General features: G+C 38.4%; 1 protein-coding gene across 1 annotated transcript in view; it reads left to right on the forward strand.

The window, feature by feature from the left end:
* INSR (insulin receptor) overlaps nt 1–19093 on the forward strand; it is a 92965-nt gene that overhangs the window by 16432 nt on the left and 57440 nt on the right. The window contains exon 2 of the mRNA XM_081314028.1: nt 5237–5785. Coding sequence (XP_081170154.1) covers nt 5237–5785 — 549 coding nt within the window. The remainder of the gene's footprint in view (nt 1–5236; nt 5786–19093) is intronic.

A 19093-nucleotide genomic window follows, 5' to 3' on the forward strand; every position in this document is an offset into this window, starting at 1 on the left:
ACAAATCAAACAAATCAAAATAAATCTTAGTATAATATTTGTATCCATTTATTCAAACCAGGGAAAATAGATTTTTTAAGGTTTCATATTGTCACATACACATTCAGTAATCAATCATAATAAGATTGCCTTTTAAAATGTTGTTGTTGTTAGCTGCGAAGTCGTGTCCAGCCCATCGCGACCCTATGGACAACAGGCCTTCCTGTCCTCTACCATCTTCTGGAGTCCATTTAAGCTCACGCCTACTGCTTCAGTGACTCCATCCAGCCACCTCATTCTCTGTCGTCCCCTTCTTCTCTTGCCCTCAATCTTTCCCAGCATTAGGCTCTTCTCCAGTGAGTCCTTCCTTCTCATTAGGTGGCCAAAGTATTTGAGTTTTAGCTTCAGGATCTGGCTTTCTAAAGAGCAGTCAGGGTTGATCTCTAAGACTGACCGGTTTGATCGCCTTGCAGTCCAAGGGACTCACAGGAGTCTTCTCCAGCACCATAGTTTAAAGGCCTCAATTCTTTTGGCGCTCAACCTTTCTTATGGTCCAACTTTCACAGCCATAGACTGCAACTGGGAAGACCATAGCCTTGACTATATGCACTTTTTTTTGGCAGGGTGATGTCTCTGCTTTTTAGTGTGCTGTCTAGATTTGCCATGGCTTTCCTTCCCAAGAGCAAGCATCTTTTAATTTCTTGGCTACAGTCTCCATCTGCAGTGATCTTGGAGCCCAGGAAAATAAAATCTGTCACTACCTCCATTTCTTCCCCATCTATTTGCCAGGAATTGAGAGGGCCGGATGCCATGATCTTGGTTTTCTTAATGTTAAGTTTCAACCCAACTTTTGCACTCTCCTTCTTCACCCGCAACAAGAGGCTCTTTTGTTCTTCTTCACTTTCTGCCATTAGAGTGGTATCATCTGCATATCTTAGGTTGTTGATATTTCTTCCGGCAATCTTAATTCCAACTTTTGATTCATCTAGCCCTGCCTTTCTCATGATGTGCTCTGCATATAAGTTAAATAGGCAGGGCGACAGTATACAGCCTTGCCGGACTCCTTTCCCAATTTTGAACCAATCAGTGCTTCCGTGTCCAGTTCTCACTGTTGCTTCTTGGCCCACATATAGGTTTCTCAAGAGACAAATAAGATGGTCTGGTACGCCCATCTCTTTAAGAACTTGCCACAGTTTGTTATGATCCAAACAATCAAAGGCTTTAGCATAGTCAATGAAGCAGAAGTAGAAGTTTTTCTGGAAGTCTCTAGCTTTCTCCATGATCCAGCGTATGTTGGCAATTTGATCTCTAGTTCCTCTGCCTCTTCGAAATCCTGCCTGTACTTCTGGTAGTTCTCGATCCACATACTGCTGGAGTCTAGCTTGTAGGATTTTAAGCATAACTTTACTAGCATGAGAAATGAGTGCAATGGTGCAATAGTTTGAACATTCTTTGGCGCTGCCTTTCTTTGGAATTGGAATGTAAACTGATCTTTTCCAATCCTGTGGCCACTGTTGAGTTTTCCAAATTTGCTGGCAAATTGAGTGTAGCACTTTTACTGCATCGTCTTTTAAGATTTTGAATAGCTCAACTGGAATACTGTCACCTCCACTAGCTTTGTTGTTGCTCAGCTTTTCTAAGGCCCACTTCACTTCACATTCTAGGATGTCTGGCTTGAGGTCAGTGACCACTTCATTGTGATTATCAGGGATGTTAAGTTCATTCTTGTATAGTTCTGTGTAATTTTTCCACCTCTTCTTAATCTCTTCTGCCTCTGTTAGGTCCCTGCCATTTTGGTGCTTTATCATGCCCATTTTTGCATTAAACGTTCCCTTCATCTCTCCAATTTTCTTGAAAAGATCTTTGGTCCTCCCTCTTCTATTGTTTTCTTCTATTTCTTTGCACTGTTCATTTAAGAAGGCATTCTTATCTCTTCTAGCTATTCTTTGGAATTCTGCATTTAATTGGGCATATCTTTCTTTTTCTCCCTTGCCTTTTGCTTCCCTCCTTTCCTCAGCTATTTGCAAAGCTTCCTCAGACAGCCATTTTGCTTTCTTGCATTTCTTTTTCTTTGGGATGGTTTTGGTTGCTACCTGTTGTACAATGTTGCGAACCTCTGTCCATAGTTCTTCAGACACTCTGTTTATTAAATCTAATTCCTTAAATCTATTTGTCACCTCTACTGTATATTCAACAGGGATATGATTTAATTCATACCTGAGTGGCCTAGTGCTTTTCCCTACTTTCTTCAGTTTAAGCCTAAACTTTGCAACGAGAAGCTCATGGTCTGAGCCACAGTCAGCTCCTGGTCTTGTTTTTACTGACTGTATAGAGCTTCTCCATCTTTGGCTGCAGAGCATATAGTCAATCTGATTTCTGTGTTGACCGTCTGGTGATGTCCATGTGTAGAGCCGTCTCTTGGGTTGTTGGAAAAGAGTGTTTGCTATGCCTTTTAAAATACGTAAGGTAATAAATGTTTTATGGTAGTGCAAATGGCCTGGATATAGCAGGCTATTTCAGTTAGGGCAGTACATTAGAAGAAACAGATGCACTATGCTCTTTCATTCCACATTATCTGAGGCATTGAGGGAGAAGCAGAAATATGTTGATTTATTGAATTAAGTTGCTGGTGCTTTGTAAGTGAGGTTGGAGATTAAATTCCTTTGTAAATTTTAATATGGTTTTTATATTTAGAAATTGATAAGGACTCAGAATTGCATCCAAATACAGGACACTGGTTAGAGTTATTTTTTGTCAGGAAAAGACTGGTATCCTCCTCTCTTGAAAAGTTTGCTCTCTGTGGCCATGTTCACAGAAGAAGTCTAAGTTTGTAAGCACACATGGAAGTTTCATGTTGTTTTATTTGTTTATTTATCATATTTGTATAGCTGCCCACCTCACATGAAAATGACTCTGGACAACGTACAGCACTTAATTAAAAAAAATCAATTTATTTAGAAATAAATATTAAAAAGGCACACAAAATAGGAGAAGATTATATTAAGCACAGTGATCATAGCTATTGCAAAATCTCCCTGGCCTGGATGACAAAGCCATGTCTTGAGGGATCTGTGGAATGTTGCGAGGGATTGGGCCAATCTTCTTTGGGAGGTGGGGGTCCTCAAGGTGAGTGTCATGGCAGAGAAGGCCCACTTCCTGGGACAGCCAGATGTAATTCCCTGGCAGACAGGACCCACAGCATACCTTTTCGGGCAGACCTGATGGAGCAGGCAGATGTAATTGAGTAAAGGTAATCCCTCAAGATAACCCAGTCCCATGCCATGAAGAGCTTTAAAGATCAAAAGCAGCACCTTGAATTGAGTCCAGAAACAAACTGGTAACCAGTGCAGATCAGTAAGCAGAGATGTAACGTGCCACTTTAGAGGCCCACGTAACTGCCCACGCCACTGCATTTTGTACCAACTGAAGCTTCCAGATATTCCTCAAGGGCAGCCCCACTTAGATCACATTATTGTTTGTTTCTTCCATCCCTTCTCCATCAGTCCATCCAATTTCTACATAGTGTATCTCATCTAAGAGATTCTTGCTATAAAGACATACAGTTATGTATATACCCACAAAAATCATAGTTTAAAAAAGAAAGATAAAAACAGAATGAGCAATAAGGGTAAAATACTGTTTAAAAAAGGTAAAAGGGGCAAAGGGAATGCCCTCGAGTGACCAACTACCACCAGGGTTGCGTATCGCTTTTAGACTCCCAGGAGTCTAAAATGTCTTGATGCTCTTCTGGAAAGCCAGAAGACTGGAGGCCTGCCTTATCTCTGGGGATAAAATATTTTATAAGGCAGCTGCAATGGCAAAGGAGGCTGTCTTCCTGGATCTCACCATTCAACATTTTCTGACCAATGGATTCCATAACATACTCTCCCTATCTGAGTGGGTGGAATGGGTCAGTACAATTGGGATGAGAATCACAGCATTACAGAAGTTCAAATGGGAGGCAGCAAGGGAATGAGTGCTAGTTAGCAGAGTCCGCTGATGTAGGAACGAGTAGGACTGATGCCCGACGCAAACCTACGAGAAGGCCATATTTAAATTTAAACAGTCAAATTTGGGGAAAAAATGTGTACAATAAAATATTTAAAACGTAAGAAGCAGTATTTAAATTTTTTAAAAGGCAAGAGATGTTAAGAATTAATTAAAAGGTGTGGGGATCTGAATGTATCTTGATTTGTTATATTAGAACATCCAGATGACTTGAAACTGAAAGTTGTGATAAACTGGGAAATGGCGCTACGCTACGGTGTGTTCCTCAGAGACTTTGTAGGGAGGCTCACTCCCTCAGGGGAACTTCCTAGTACATGTACTTTAGTCTCCATCTAAAAGTTGAAAGTATAAGCTGCCACAAACTACTAGCCTCTGCAGTGAGAATCAAGCCAAAATGTTCATTCCTTTTTAAACAGTGTATGGTACATAGCACATCTACTGAAAAAAAAGAAACAAGAATTATGTATTTTTGCATGATTTCATTTGGTTTCATTTACAATATTGGGCACTGGCATATTACTGTATTGAAACTGTAAATCCCTGAGATGTTGGTTGTTATATTACTTGTTTGCTATGTTGTCTATCACAGAGTTAGCAGAGTGTAGTGAATTTAGTAATATCTTAAGTGTTACTACCTGACTTTACAAGAAAAATTGTAATTGAAGTTCAGGTAATCCTTGACTTATGACTGCTTATTTAATGACCACCTGTAGTTACAGCAACCTCATAGAGGATGATTTATGGCTTGTAAAGCACTTCCAGGCGTCATAAGGTTCTGCCCCCCACCTCCACCCATGTGATCACATAATTGCATTTCAGGCCCTTGGAATCAGGCTCACATTTTTACTTAGTTGCAGCTTTCCGTTATCCTATTACTGTAATTGGCTTTCTTTTTTATGCTATTTTCCCTCTTTTTTGTCAATTTCCAGCAAAAAATGCCCATTCAGGAGAATGGATTCGGACTTATGACAGCATGATTTGCTTAACAACTACCATAAAAATGGTTGTAAGTTCAGATCCAGTCATGTAGGTGCTTCAGCTTATGACTGTCATGACTTATGACCGAAATTCTGGTCCCATTTGTAGTCGTAAGACAAGGACTACCTGTACCTTGTCTTGCAAAGAAGCCTTTAAATGAGTAAGTTTGGATGGGTGGTTAGTTGTAAAGATGACTGTAACATTGAAAACAGACAAATCAGTGGAATATTCGTCAGTTTGAAAATAATACTTTTTTCTTTCTTTCTTCCAGTTTGCCCAAGTATAGATATCCGGAATAACATGACCAATTTCAGCATGCTTGAGAATTGTACTGTGATTGAGGGACATTTGCAGATCTTGCTTTTGTTCAGAACTAAGGCTGAGGATTTTCGAGATCTCAGCTTTCCTAGGCTGTTGATGGTAACCGAATACATCTTGCTATTCCGGGTCTATGGTGTGGAGAGCTTCAGGAAGCTTTTCCCCAATCTTACTGTGATCCGTGGGACTCATCTCTTTTTCAACTATGCTTTGGTCATCTTTGAGATGGTTCATTTGAAAGAGATTGGCCTTTACAGCCTGATGAACATTACCCGAGGGTCCGTACGGATTGAGAAGAATCCTGAGCTCTGCTTTTTGTCAACCATTGACTGGTCTCGGATTTTGGACTCCGTGGAAGATAATTATATTGTTCGTAACAAAGAAAACAACGAGTGTGGAGATGTATGCCCAGGAATAATGCAAGGGAAAAGCACCTGTCCTCAAACTGTGGTCAATGGTGATTTCACTGAGCGCTGTTGGAGTCATGCCCATTGCCAGAGAGGTAAGTGACGAATAACAAAATTCAGGCTATTGCTATATGTCATTTCTTTTGAAAACAACTTGTTTTGTAAAATGTTTTCTTAGTGGTCTCCCAATCCCAGCTGTCTTTGCCGCAATTCTAATCTCTTATTACCAGATACTGTATTTCTGCTCTACAGTTCCCTTCATCCTTCATCATGGGCCATGCTAGCTGGAGGCTGCTGCAAGTTATAGTTCCAACAATTTTTGGAATGCTATAAGTTGTGTGCTAATGATTATGCTAAATCTCTGAACCCTTTCCATCCTACTGCAAATGGATGTACTTCATCTGACTTTGAAGAAGAAATAATTGCATCCTGTGTGGGTAATATAGGATAAACATTCAGATTCTGTAGTTTTCTATCTTTAGCTGGAAGGATCATCTAATAAACCCTTGGAAACACCTTCATCTGAGATGTTGAAGAGTTGTAATAAATTAAATATCTTAAATGCTTGGGTTGATGAACAAATGTTATGACTAGCCCAGGGGTGGGCAACCTTGGTTCTTTTATGACTCATGGACTTCATTTTTAAAAATCTAAAAATTTTAAAATTTTAAAATTTTTCATTTTTATTACCATGCCACAGTGTCCTTTCCCCCAGTTTTAGCCCTGCATGTATCCACTGGGAAAACGATATCTATTCTGAAAGAATGAACATTCAGCCTCATTTGCCCACCTTATGTTTTTTGAGGTATTATCCTATGTATTTTATTTATTTATTTATTTATTTTAATTCCTTTTATATCCCGCCCTTCTCCGAAGACTCAGGGCGGCTTACAAGCTTAGCAGTAGCCTTCATTCTATGTATATGCCTGCTTATTAGGGCTTTCACACACACCCCAAGCGGCATTATTACAAAGTCAGCTTAATTGCTCCCAACAATCTGGGTCCTCATTTTACCTACCTCGGAAGGATGGAAGGCTGAGTCAACCTTGAGCCTTGTTTCAATTTCTCTAGTGCAGGGGTTTCCAAACTTGGCAAGTTTAAGACTTGTGGACTTCAACTCCCAGAATTCCTCAGCCAGCCAATTCTGGAAGTTAAAGTCCTCAGGTCTTAAAGCTGCCAAGTTGGAGACCCCTGCACTAGTGTAAAGACAACCATATGCTGAATTCATGGAACAGGAAGAGGAAATGGTCTACAAAAAACCCCTGGAAGAATAGAGTGATTGAGTGAATTGTTTCTACTTGGAAACCACTTCTGGACTTTGTGCTTGAGGTGGGGAAAAATGATACTGTGATTTTTTTATTTTACTGCTTAGATTGATTTTTTGATATAGAAATGGCTTGTTCATGCTACTATGGAAATGTAAAAAGTTGAGGTTCGATGTTAATGCCTTATTTTACTGCAACAGAGGGAATCTGTTTCCCTTTTCTTCCCCCCTTTCCACATTTCTCTTTTTCCCCTTCCCCTACCTTTGTTTTCTATTATTTGCTCTTGTATCTTTGTATTGTATTGTATGCTATAAGTGGATAAAAATAATAAATTTAAGAGAATATTCACTGTATTCAGGGCATTGATCTTTGAAGTCTGTGAGGAAGCTTTTGCCTTCTAGCACAAAAAGAGTTTCTAGCCCACATGATCTTAAATAGGCTTTCTTTGGTGAGTTTATAACTCTGGAAAGTCCTTCTTTGGTGGGTTCATAACTTTGGAAAAATTTCTGCTTTTTCTACTGACTTGTTTTTTAGAAAGTGACAAAGTTCAGAGGTGTGTGTATGTGAGAAACAGTGCTTTGTATTGTTTACTTAGGTAGAAATATTACTTAGCAACTGTTTCCAGTGACTTCTTGTTCTTTTTCTAAATGTCCTGGGAATTTCTGTAATCATAGGCCAAGTTTTATTGTATATGCTACTTCCGTCTCCCACCCAGCCCCGTCCACTCACAGTATGAGAAACCAAACTTAATGATAGCACTAAATATTTGTGATATTTATTAATCCTTTTGAAGCATATGCAAATGTATCCTGTTACTGGTATCGGAGGAAGGAAAAAGCATGTTTACTTTCACCATGAAAGTCAGATGAAGTACTTTCTAAGAGTTCTCAAGCAAACACTGGTTTGATGATGGAGAAGCCTCATTTGCTTTTTCCAGACCAGTACTTCTGTATTCACCTCTGTGTATAAAGAAATGGGAAGTAGCTCATTTCTCTGTGTGCTTTATGTTTCTGAATTAGGATATATTTGGATATATCAAAGAAGGATGCCTTTCTCACGGATGTCATATACCACTAAGGATATATTCCAGGAGAAAATCAAGCCTTTGGTTGAAACTTCCCATTCCTGCTGAAAAGCAACTACCATTTCCAACTAATTGATAAAGGAGAATATTTGTAGCTCAGGGTTGAAATGAAGGGTCCTTGTGCTCTCTAAAAAGTTAATTTGTTTTCTTGCAGATGTTTCATTGTGCAGTTTTGGTTACATCATGTTACCTAATGAATAGGTAATGAAATGCCTGCAATAAAACAACCAAGCTCAGAGAGCATCAAGGACCCATCACCTTACTAATCAATTCTATCCTATGTCGAAGATGCTTAGTCTTTATTTGAAGAATGGCACCTTTGGAAGACTGCTGTACTCAATACAGCATTTCTGATTTGTTTATCATAACAATCCAACAAGCTGAAAATTACTCTAAAAGTAAATTTCAAATTTTGACTTTGCATAATAGAAAACATAGCCTTGAATGTCAGAATACAGCCTTGGGTGAATTTTTATTCTTGCTTGTGAGCCAGGTATTCTATGAGCAATTCATAGTTTTGCAAGTTTTGGAAGCTAGAATGTGGGGAATGTGGAAGTGTGTGCTTTAATTCCTTTTTGCTGGTACATGTACTGTAATCCCAAATCTTGGCTTGGCATTAATATTTGGATTCATTTACAGTAATTTTTTTATGATAAAAAAGACTGAAAGCAATGAAGGAATTAGCATTATGGATCTTAATGTTTCATGTGAAGCTTTAGAAATAGTTGGTTTTATAAAAAAAAATATAGAATATAAAGGAACATTTTACCATATATTCTGTATATGAAAGAGTAAGCTGCTTATCTTAAAAACTATTCCTAATTATTAAATGGAGTGGGGCGTGGTCCACTATAATTAAACAGAAGAAAACTTACTGGAGGAAAAGTGAACATAATAAAATCTAACAAAACTGGAAAAGAACGGGAACAAAACACTGATCAGCCTTTCGTTCTCTGTGTTGTATGTATGTACCATATGTATACATGTATGTATGGTGAATCTGTGTGTATACGCATATACAGACATAGGGTACATACATACACACATACATATTCAGATTGCTTTTAAATGAATCAATTTAATACTTTTGCTCTTTTCCATGACAGCATAGGAGGACAAGTGTATATATATCAGTGAAAACTGGTGTTCTATTGAGATTACACAATTTTAATATACGTTTATTGGGACCATCCTGAAAGGCAGCTTCAGGCTATCAGAAAGAATTATGGTTGCCTGTTTGTTAATGACAGTCTTTCTTGAATCATGTCCTTTTCATTCTGAAACTAATTAGCTAGTGTGCCAGTCTATTTTAAAGCTCAGTTCTAAGCATTACTTTTAATCTTTTTAAAAAAATTATCATATTTTTAATCTGCAGACTCCCAGCAAGCTAGCCTAATGTAGTATAAGGTAAAGGTAAAGGTTCCCCCGCACATGTGTGCTAGTCGTTTCCAACTCTAGGGGCCAGTGCTCATCTCCGTTTCAAAGCCAAAGAGCCAGCGCTTGTCCGAGGACGTCTCCGTGGTCATGTGGCCGCCAAAGGCGCACGGAACGCTGTTACCTTCCCACCGTAGTGGTCCCTATTTTTCTACTTGCATTTTTACGTGCTTTCGAACTGCTAGGTTGGCAGAAGCTGGGATGAGTAACAGGCGCTCACTCTGCTACGCAGCACTCGGGATTCGACCCGCCAAACTGCCGACCTTTTGATTGACAAGCTCAGCGTCCTAATCCACTGAGCCACCGCGTCCCTTAATACAATAATTAATAAAGTTAATAAAACATATAATAAAAGCAATGCAATGAATTAACAATAAATCACATTTGTACCAAAAGAGTCATCAAATACAAGTCATAAATGTAAAGTATCAATCAAAAAGATGCAGCAGTTTTATAAAAACAGGTTTTCAAATTTCTTTCAAAAGTATTAAAAGAAGATGAAGCCTGTATCTCAAGGAATTCTATATTGAAAATGCCTCTGTTGAGAATGCTTTGGATCTGTTCTGTGAAGTACCTGAAGAGACCTGAATGGAACTCCTAACTCTTGAAATATTGTGGAAATCATTTAGTTAGGCAATATCCAAGTTGCATAAGAGAGGTATAAGTCAAAACTAGCACTTGATTTGGAAAATAATAGGAAGGCAGTAAAATATAAGCCAGAAGTGGTATTATATGTTCCAGCTAAGAAATAACAGAAACCTGGTCACTATATCCTGTTTTATTTATTATTGTTGTTGTTGTTCTAAACTTCTGGGAATTCTTGGGAGTCTGCTGCTACATAAATGAGAGGGAGAGGGGAGGGGAGGGGAGGGGAGGGAGGAGAGGAGAGGAGGAAGGCATACTGTAGCCTCTGGCTTTACCTCAGAGTATCCCCAAGTAAAGTGCGTTACAGGAATCTCTTTGAGAGATTACCATGACTTACAATGGGCAGATCAGAACTATTCACCAATGTCTGATAGTAAGTACAATAAATGCTTTAGAAGTTTCCCCTCAATTCCTCTCATTCAGGGGAATATAGCAGAGCAAGTAAAGTCCCACCAAAAAATAAAACCAAAACAAATAAAATGATACTCTCAAATGGCTTCATATAGATATTGATGAGTATGAATACGTGAATAGAACCCTATGGAAGTTTGCCACCGAGAGGCTGCAGGGTCGCCAAAATTACCATTTGCACCTATGCCCTTCAGAGCAGGAGTGGAACTACAACAAAGCCATGCCTCTCTTTTTCAAGTGGTTTCGGCAATTTAGTAAAATACTATAAGTGTTATCAAAGGCCAAGTGCTTGAGGAACACAAGCCATACATTCTCAACATATTGACCAACAAGGTGACCAAAATTGTTTCCATGTTACTCCTTGGTTTAAAAGCAGATTGAGAGAGCCCTAGATAATTAGGAGCATCAAGAGTTGCTAAATAACGTCTTCCTTTATGCTCACAAATAGGGAGGGGTTTAAGTACACTTCCCTCAATGGATACCTCCCAATCTGAACTACCCAGGACTGAGTTAGGTCCAGTCACCAAGTAATAGCTCAACCTTGTTCAAGCATCTTTTCCAAATACTCAAGGGAAACAAACAAATTGACAAATAGGACAAGCAAGTACATTGACTATCTCCCTGTTGTCATAATTAATGACATCTTCCATATGACTGTTGATATGGCTGACTTTATCTGCAAAATATTTCACAGAACCTTCACAGATCATCCTCCAAGGACTCAAGAAGGACTTCTCCAATTTTTACAGTCTCTGTCAGCATCTGAACCATCCAGAATAGCTTCCTCTGGTGATTTTCTGCAGATGCAATGACAAAGGAGAAAAAAGCTCTCTCTTTTTTTTTTACCCCCAATGCCAGAATGTAAGCTAGGCTTGGCCATAGTTACTTTGGATTTCCACCACTTTTGCTGTAGCCATCTGTCTGCCTACTTCATACAGTATTTTATAACTCCTTATACAAAGAAGATTTACACCTTGGTGGGAAGACAGAAATTGCTTAGGAGCCAAATAGTCTACAATCTAGACTGAGAACTGGAGATTTAAATCTGCCACCAAGGCCTCCAGCCAAACATTTGGTGCTGCAGAGGACAAATTCACCAGCAAATTTCTGGTAGATAGAAACTCAAAATCATCCCCTGTGCAACTCAAAATCATCCCCTGTGCAAAGGTGGGATATACAGCATTAAATGTACTTTAATTAAAATGGTGAGCTGCCCATGTCAAAGGATTCAATTCTAGCTTCTCCAGCTATGGGGTGTTAATCATGATGCAGGAAGCCAGATGTGCCCCACTTGATGAGTACAGCAGGTATCAACTGTGACAGGACAGGGTAGTTATGGCAGCCATGAACTCTTGAGCAGATCTTAAGAGGCTGGCCTTTAATAAATTGCCCTCTAGTCAGGATCTCAGGACGTACAGTATCTCTTGCTGCATGAACACCTTCTTCCCCCAAATAGCGTCAAAAGTCATTAATCATCTTTGTGTCTATGTGCCTAATTTCGATATTTCAAATTGGTCTGATCTTTTTGGGATCAGCTTATTGCTCATCATGCTTCTTGTAGAAGAGGGATACTTGTATGTTTGTTGTATTTTTTTTTGGATTGCTTGTTAATTTGTGATGTCACCACTTACATACTCTGATGTTAACGTTATGAATTTTAGAAATATTAGGAGTATAAAACATGGTAAGCAATATCTGTATGATGTATATATTCACATTGGAGGAGAGGATTCTGAAATGATATTAATAAATGTACCAAATTTTATGCAGCCCTCAAGTACATATATTTTTATATATGATAAGAGTATTTGGTTCTTGTTTGGGATAACCACGCAGGGCTTGAAGGACCATTTTATCCATTTAATTAATTATTTACCTCATAAGTTCTAGCATCAGTTACTGAAAAACTAGGCTCTGTAGCCAAGTAATCTCTCAGAGGAGTAGCTTGTGTTAGGCCTTTCAGCTGCTTTCCCCCCTCATTCTATAGTTTGTACTGTATCTGGCCGATAGTGCAAATTAACAATAGAGAGATTAATAATATGATTGATGTGCAATTCTCTGCTTCAGGGATGGTTTAGCGCATTCTTTATTCTGGTTTTCTTTGCAGCCTCTGCAGAATAGTGCCCATCACATACTTTTCTACTTATCCGAACATATATTTTATCACTCTAAATTCCTCTTGCTTGTATTACAGCCTGTTATTCTGTAATTCTTGTGGAATGTTGGTTATGTGGTCATGCTGGAATCACTCAGCCACAATGTGAGGCTATGTAATTGTCAGCTATGAGAAAAACTATGGCTTTTCCTTCTTTAAACCTGTGAGGTGGAAGTTCTGAAATTATTTGGCATCTAGTTCCTTAACATATAGCCGGAACAAATGAGACAAATTTGATTTAGGAGTCTGGATTGGGCCCTACAAGTTGTCTCCAGTGCTAAAGCTTGGGATATACAGTAAGGGAAGAGGAAGGCTTTCAGATTAGGAGAACTGGTTGTTGTTGGGGGTTTTTTGAACAAATGAGTTGGAACTGTTCTTGTCTTATATACAGCAATAATAGTCAGAGAGGGACCCAAGATTGTTTCATGTTTTGCAGACAAGCTATCCCCCTTTATCCACATAATAAGCATTTTTTAAACAAAGTAGGCTAAGTCTGAGACCACATTTCTACCTATAAAAGTCACTCATAAATCACTTTGCTTTCTATTTCACAGTAACTTCGAGAAAGCCTTTAATTTCAAGGTAAGCTTCAGTAAATGGCTGGTTGGTAGCCATTCTTCAAGATTTCAGGCACAGATAGGTTTTTTTCATCACCTGCAATCAAAGTTTGCCTTAACTGGAAATATTGGGTATTGCACTGAGGCCTTCTTAACCGAAGGAGCCGTTCTTGGATTAGACGCCTGTGCACTAGAATGTAACCAAGTGATTAATGCTTCCAGTGTTATGGAAAAGAAATGTGTTTGGCATTTAGTAGACCCAGAGGGATTTTTAATTAGTTTTAAGATATGCGGTAGATTATTGATGGAGATTAATAAAAATAATTGTTGATGCTTATCATTTCTTCATGCATCCTTGCTTGCGACGTGGATCTTCTCAGCTAAAGCATTAAGATTGCCAGGAAGTTTATTCTAAAATGCCTCCAATTTTAGAAAAAAATGTTCCGTAACTGCTTGGCCTTAGGTCAGTTGTTAAATTGCATTAATAAAATCCTTGAGGGGGACGCTGATGTAGCTTTGGCTTCTGATTCTTGTGGCTTTCTGCTGCTGCCTTCTGTGTGCACATGATTCTTTTGGCAGCAGGATCCCAACACATACTCTACAGGTCCAGTTCAAGCAGAACAGACCAGATGTTGTTTTGGAACTGTGTCTAAACTCAAGTCAGATCCAAAGTATAAATGCAGCTCTTTGAGGATAAACATTGCTTAATGGATTTTTCAGAATGAGTTGAGGAAAAATGTGTGCAAACTGGAAGAATACAATGAGGAAATTTCTTCATTTCTCTTTCAAAAGGATAGAATTTTCACTTGTTACAGAACCATGTGAGGAACATATGGAACTGTCATTCTCAAAAAAAGCTAAACTAAATTCAATGAAATAACTGCTGATATTTCAACTATTCTAACTCCCATGATTGCAGAGCCTTTCACTTGCTTGATTTTGCAATTGCACTGCATTGCATAAGAAAAGCCATTTATTTGTAAACTCTTAGTATTTTCCATAAAGACAGGTAGTCCTCGACTTACAACCACAATTGGAACCAGAATTTCAGTTGCTAAGCAAGGCAGTTTTTAAGCACACTGACTTTACTATCTTTTTTCCTACGGTTGTTAAGTGAGTCACAAGATTATTAAGTAATCCACAAGTTCGTTAAATGACTCTGGCTTCCCCCATGGACTTTGCTTGTTGGAATCCCGCTGGGAAGGTTGCAAATGATGATCACATGATTCTGAGATGGTGAAAGCCTCATAAATAGATGACAGCTAACAAGCAACTGAATTTTTATCACATGACTAGGGTTGCTGCGACAGTCGTGTGAGAATCAGCCGTATACTACATTTTTCAGTGGTATTGTAACTGAGCAGTCATTAAAGGAATGGTTGTAAATCAAGGACCACCTGTACTGTCTAAACCAGGGGTCTTCAAACTCGGCCCTTTTATGACTCATGGACTTCAACTCCCAGAATTCCTCAGCCAGTGCGCCTGACTGAGGAATTCTGGGAGTTGAAGTCCATGAGTCATAAAAGGGCCGAGTTTGAAGACCCATGGTCTAAACACTTCATTGAATGCAATGCAGAAAGCAGAATTGACATTTTCTGTTAGAGACATGTAAGAGTCAACAATAGGGATAGAGAACTGTTCAACATAGTATGCAGGTCTTCCCCAACCTGGGACTTTTTAGTTATTAAGACACTGTCAGAATTCATATCAGGGTCTGCTGGCTAAGAGAGTTGTAATTCCAAAGCATCTGGAAGGTATCAGATTGAGGAAGGCTACAATAAGTTGTCCATATGCAGTTCACCTCAGTCTTGAATATTTTTTTTTTTTTTTTTTTTTTTATTGAAAAGTTTTAAAAATACAGTTTTCCTTTAAAAAACCCCCTTCCCCCTCCCTACCTCCCCTCCCTACCTCCCCCCTTCCCCCCCCTCCCCCCCTCCCTCCTCCCCCCCCACCTCCCCCTAACCCCCCTCCCCCCCCCGGACTTCCCAGAGCTAAATACAAGGTATATATATATAAAAAGGCAATCATAAACAACCATATACTAACAACTATAAATTCTAAAATCCATCACTCTCTAACTTATATAGGATCAAACAAAACTTAGCATTATTAAATATATATAGAAGACAAAATAAAAAAAGAAAAAAGAAAACGAAAGAAGACTTATTCAAATGCTAGATAAAACTTCTTAACCCTATACTTATTCTGGATAAACTCAATCCATTTTCTCCATTCCATAATATAATGTTCTTGCGAGTAATCTTTCAAATAGGCCGAAATCTTCGCCATCTCTGCCAAGTCGGAAACCTTTAAAATCCACTCTTGTATAGTCGGCAGTTCCTCTTTCTTCCAATATTGACCTATCAAAAGTCTTGCTGCCGTAACTAAATTCAGCATCAACTTAGAGTCCACAACTGTAGCGTCAACAATTATTCCCAACAAAAAAAATTGCGGACAAAACTTTATCCTCCGTTTAAAAATCTTCTGCATATTCCACCAGACTTTTATCCAAAAAGCCTTGACCTTTTTACATGTCCACCATATGTGAAAATATGTTGCCTCTTCATCACCACACCTCCAACATTTAGGCTGATAATTCGGATACATACTTGCAAGCTTTTTAGGATCTAGATGCCATCTATAAAACATTTTGTAAAAGTTCTCTCTTAAACTTTGAGCTTGAGTGAATTTTACATTCCTCACCCAGATCTTTTCCCACGTGTCCATTGTAATAACTTCCTGAATGTTTTGGGCCCATTTTATCATACAATCCTTAACAAGCTCTGTTTCTGAATCGATCTCTATCAATGCAAGATATATCCGTTTAATATGTGCTGGTCCTTGATTTCTAATTTGCTTTATCAAATTTTCATCAGTCGTTGCAAATCCATTTTTTTGGTCTTCTTTCCACCTGGCCTGTAACTGAATATATTGAAACCAAGTCTGAACAACCTTCTCTTCTCGCAAGAAACTATATGATTTCAAGCACCAAATATTCCTTTCCAAACTTAAAATTTCCTTGTAAGTAGTCTCATCATGTTTGAAACCAGCATGTATATTTTCTATTGCGTGTTTTGGGATTGCCCACAATGGTATCTTGCTGCTTAACTTATGTCTATACTTCTTCCAAACTCTCAGCAATGCCTGTCTTAAAATATGCATCCTAAACACAGTATCTACCTTCTTATCATACAACAAATATGCATGCCAGCCAAACAACAGATCATGGCCCTCAAGATTTAATAACCTCGATTGTGTCAAATTAATCCAATCACTTATTCCTACTAGTGCAGCAGCTTCATAATATAATTTAAAATTAGGCATTTTAAGGCCACCTCTCTCACGAGTATCCTGCATAATCTTAAGTTTAACTCGTGGCTTTTTCCCTGCCCACACAAATTTATTGATACCACGCTGCCATTCCTCCAAGTTAGAGTCTTTCTTAAGAATCGGTATCATTTGAAATAAGAATAAAAATTTGGGCAGGACATTCATTTTCACTGCTGCGATCCGTCCCAACAAAGACAATTGCAATTTTTCCCAACTCTCCAGTTCTTTTTGAATTTTCCCCCATAACTTTTCATAATTATTTTTATATAGCTTTGTATTAGAGGGCGACAAAATCACCCCCAAATATTTAACCCTTTTAACAATCTCAAATCCAGTTAATCCTTCTAAGAGAGCCTTCTGCGAAACTGTCATATTTCTAGCCAAAATTTTAGTTTTCTGTATATTTACTTTAAATCCAGAAACCTTCCCATATTGTGTTATTATCTCCATCAGGTCCACAACAGAGTTCTCTGGCTGGGTCACTATAACAACCAGATCATCTGCAAATGCTCTCAATCTGTAATCCTGATCTCCAACTTGTATCCCCTTAATTTTTTCCGAATTCCGAATCTTAACCAATAGTATCTCTAATGTTAATATAAATAACAAGGGCGATAGCGGACAGCCTTGCCTTGTGCCCTTCTCAATATTACATACTGTTGTCAAACTATTGTTAACTATAATTCGGGCAGTTTGTTTTTGGTATAATGCCCTAATCGGTTGTAAAAATTTTTCCCCAAAATCCATTTTGTCTAAAACTTTCAACAAAAATTGCCAGTTCAATTGATCAAAAGCCTTTTCAGCATCTAAAAAGATTAGCGCAGCAGAGATCTGGTTGTGCCTTTCCAAAAACTCTAACACATCAACTATATGTCTCACATTGGTTTTCATTTGTCTTCCACTAATAAACCCCGTTTGGTCCCCATGAATCACCTGTTGCAGAACCCTCATCAGTCTATTAGCCAAAACCTTAGCAAATATCTTATAATCTGTATTTAAAAGCGATATCGGTCTGTAATTTTTAACTAAAGTAGCATCCTGGTCTTCCTTCGGAATCAAAGAGATAAAAGCTGTTCTCCAAGACGGGGGCACCTTTCCCCCCCTCTGGATTGTCTGGAACAGTTCCTTTAACGGTTTTATCATCTCTAATTGTAAGTTTTTATAATAGGCCGCAGTCAAGCCATCAGTGCCTGGTGCTTTATCCACCTTCAGTTCCTTAATAGCTGTAAAAATTTCTTCTTCTGTAATCAGTTGGTTAATCCCCTCTTTTTGTACTTGCGTAAGAACCGGGATGCTAGCCTTCTCCAAATACGTATCAATATCTTTTGCATTAATGTCCTCTTTAGTATATAATTTCGAATAAAAATCCACAAAGGCATCCTTAATAAGATTCTGTTGATACACAACCCTTCCTTTATGCTCAATCTTATCTATATTAGATGCCCTTTGTTTTTTCCTCAGTCTATAAGCCAACCATCTGCCTGGCTTATTAGCATTGCAAAAAGTATTATGCCTAGCAAACCGCAGATTGGTCGCCACTTGATCAGCCATTAATTTATCAAATTGTCCTCGTAACAGTCTAATAGCCTCCTTGATCTTCACCTCCTCTGGGTTCAAAATCAAAGCCTTTTCTTTTTCCTTTATTTCATTCTCCAGTTCTTTCCTTCTAGTTTCCACTGCACGTCTATGTCTATTATTCATATATATCAACACCCCTCTCATATAGGCCTTGCTAGCATCCCAAACCATATCCATAGAGGTACCCTTATTCATATTCATCTCAAAAAAATCCTTCATCCGCTGTTTGCATTCTTCCACATTTCTCTGATTTCTAAACAAATTCTCATTTACGCGCCATGAGCGTCTATCTCCTCTTTCCTTATCAATCTCCAACCACACTGGACTGTGATCAGAGATAATTCTTGCGCAGATTTTCACCTTTTTAGTTCTCAAAAGAAGATCATTAGTCAACAAAATAAAATCAATCCTCGAAAAAGATTGGTGTCTATCAGAATAAAATGTATAATCCTTCTCCCGCAAATGTCTCTCACGCCAAATATCTCGCAATTCCAGGTCATCCTTCATTTCAAAAAAAGATTTAGGCAGTCTAGCGTGACTTGGAATGCGTTTAAAGGCTCCAGCCTTATCCAACTGTACATCCATAACTCCATTCCAGTCCCCCATAAAAATAAAGGATTTATAATCCAACTGGGTAAGCTTTGTATGAAGTAAACTAAAAAAGTCAGCTTGTTGTTGATTTGGAGCATATAATCCAACTAAAAGCGTCTTTTTACCTTCAAACAACAGCTCGATCATAACATATCTTCCATGCTTATCTGCTTCAATTAGGTCCGCTGTTAAGGCACTTTTAACATAAACAACCACTCCATTTTTCTTATTCTCTGCAGAAGCAACAAATTGCGTACCCAGCCTCGAGTTCAATAAATACTTTTGATCCAAAACTCTAATATGCGTTTCTTGCAGGCATATAACATCTATCTTAAATTGTTTTAAATATTGAA

Source organism: Vipera berus, assembly GCF_964194415.1.
Source record: "Vipera berus genome assembly, chromosome: 1".
In the NCBI taxonomy this organism is placed as follows: domain Eukaryota; kingdom Metazoa; phylum Chordata; class Lepidosauria; order Squamata; family Viperidae; genus Vipera; species Vipera berus.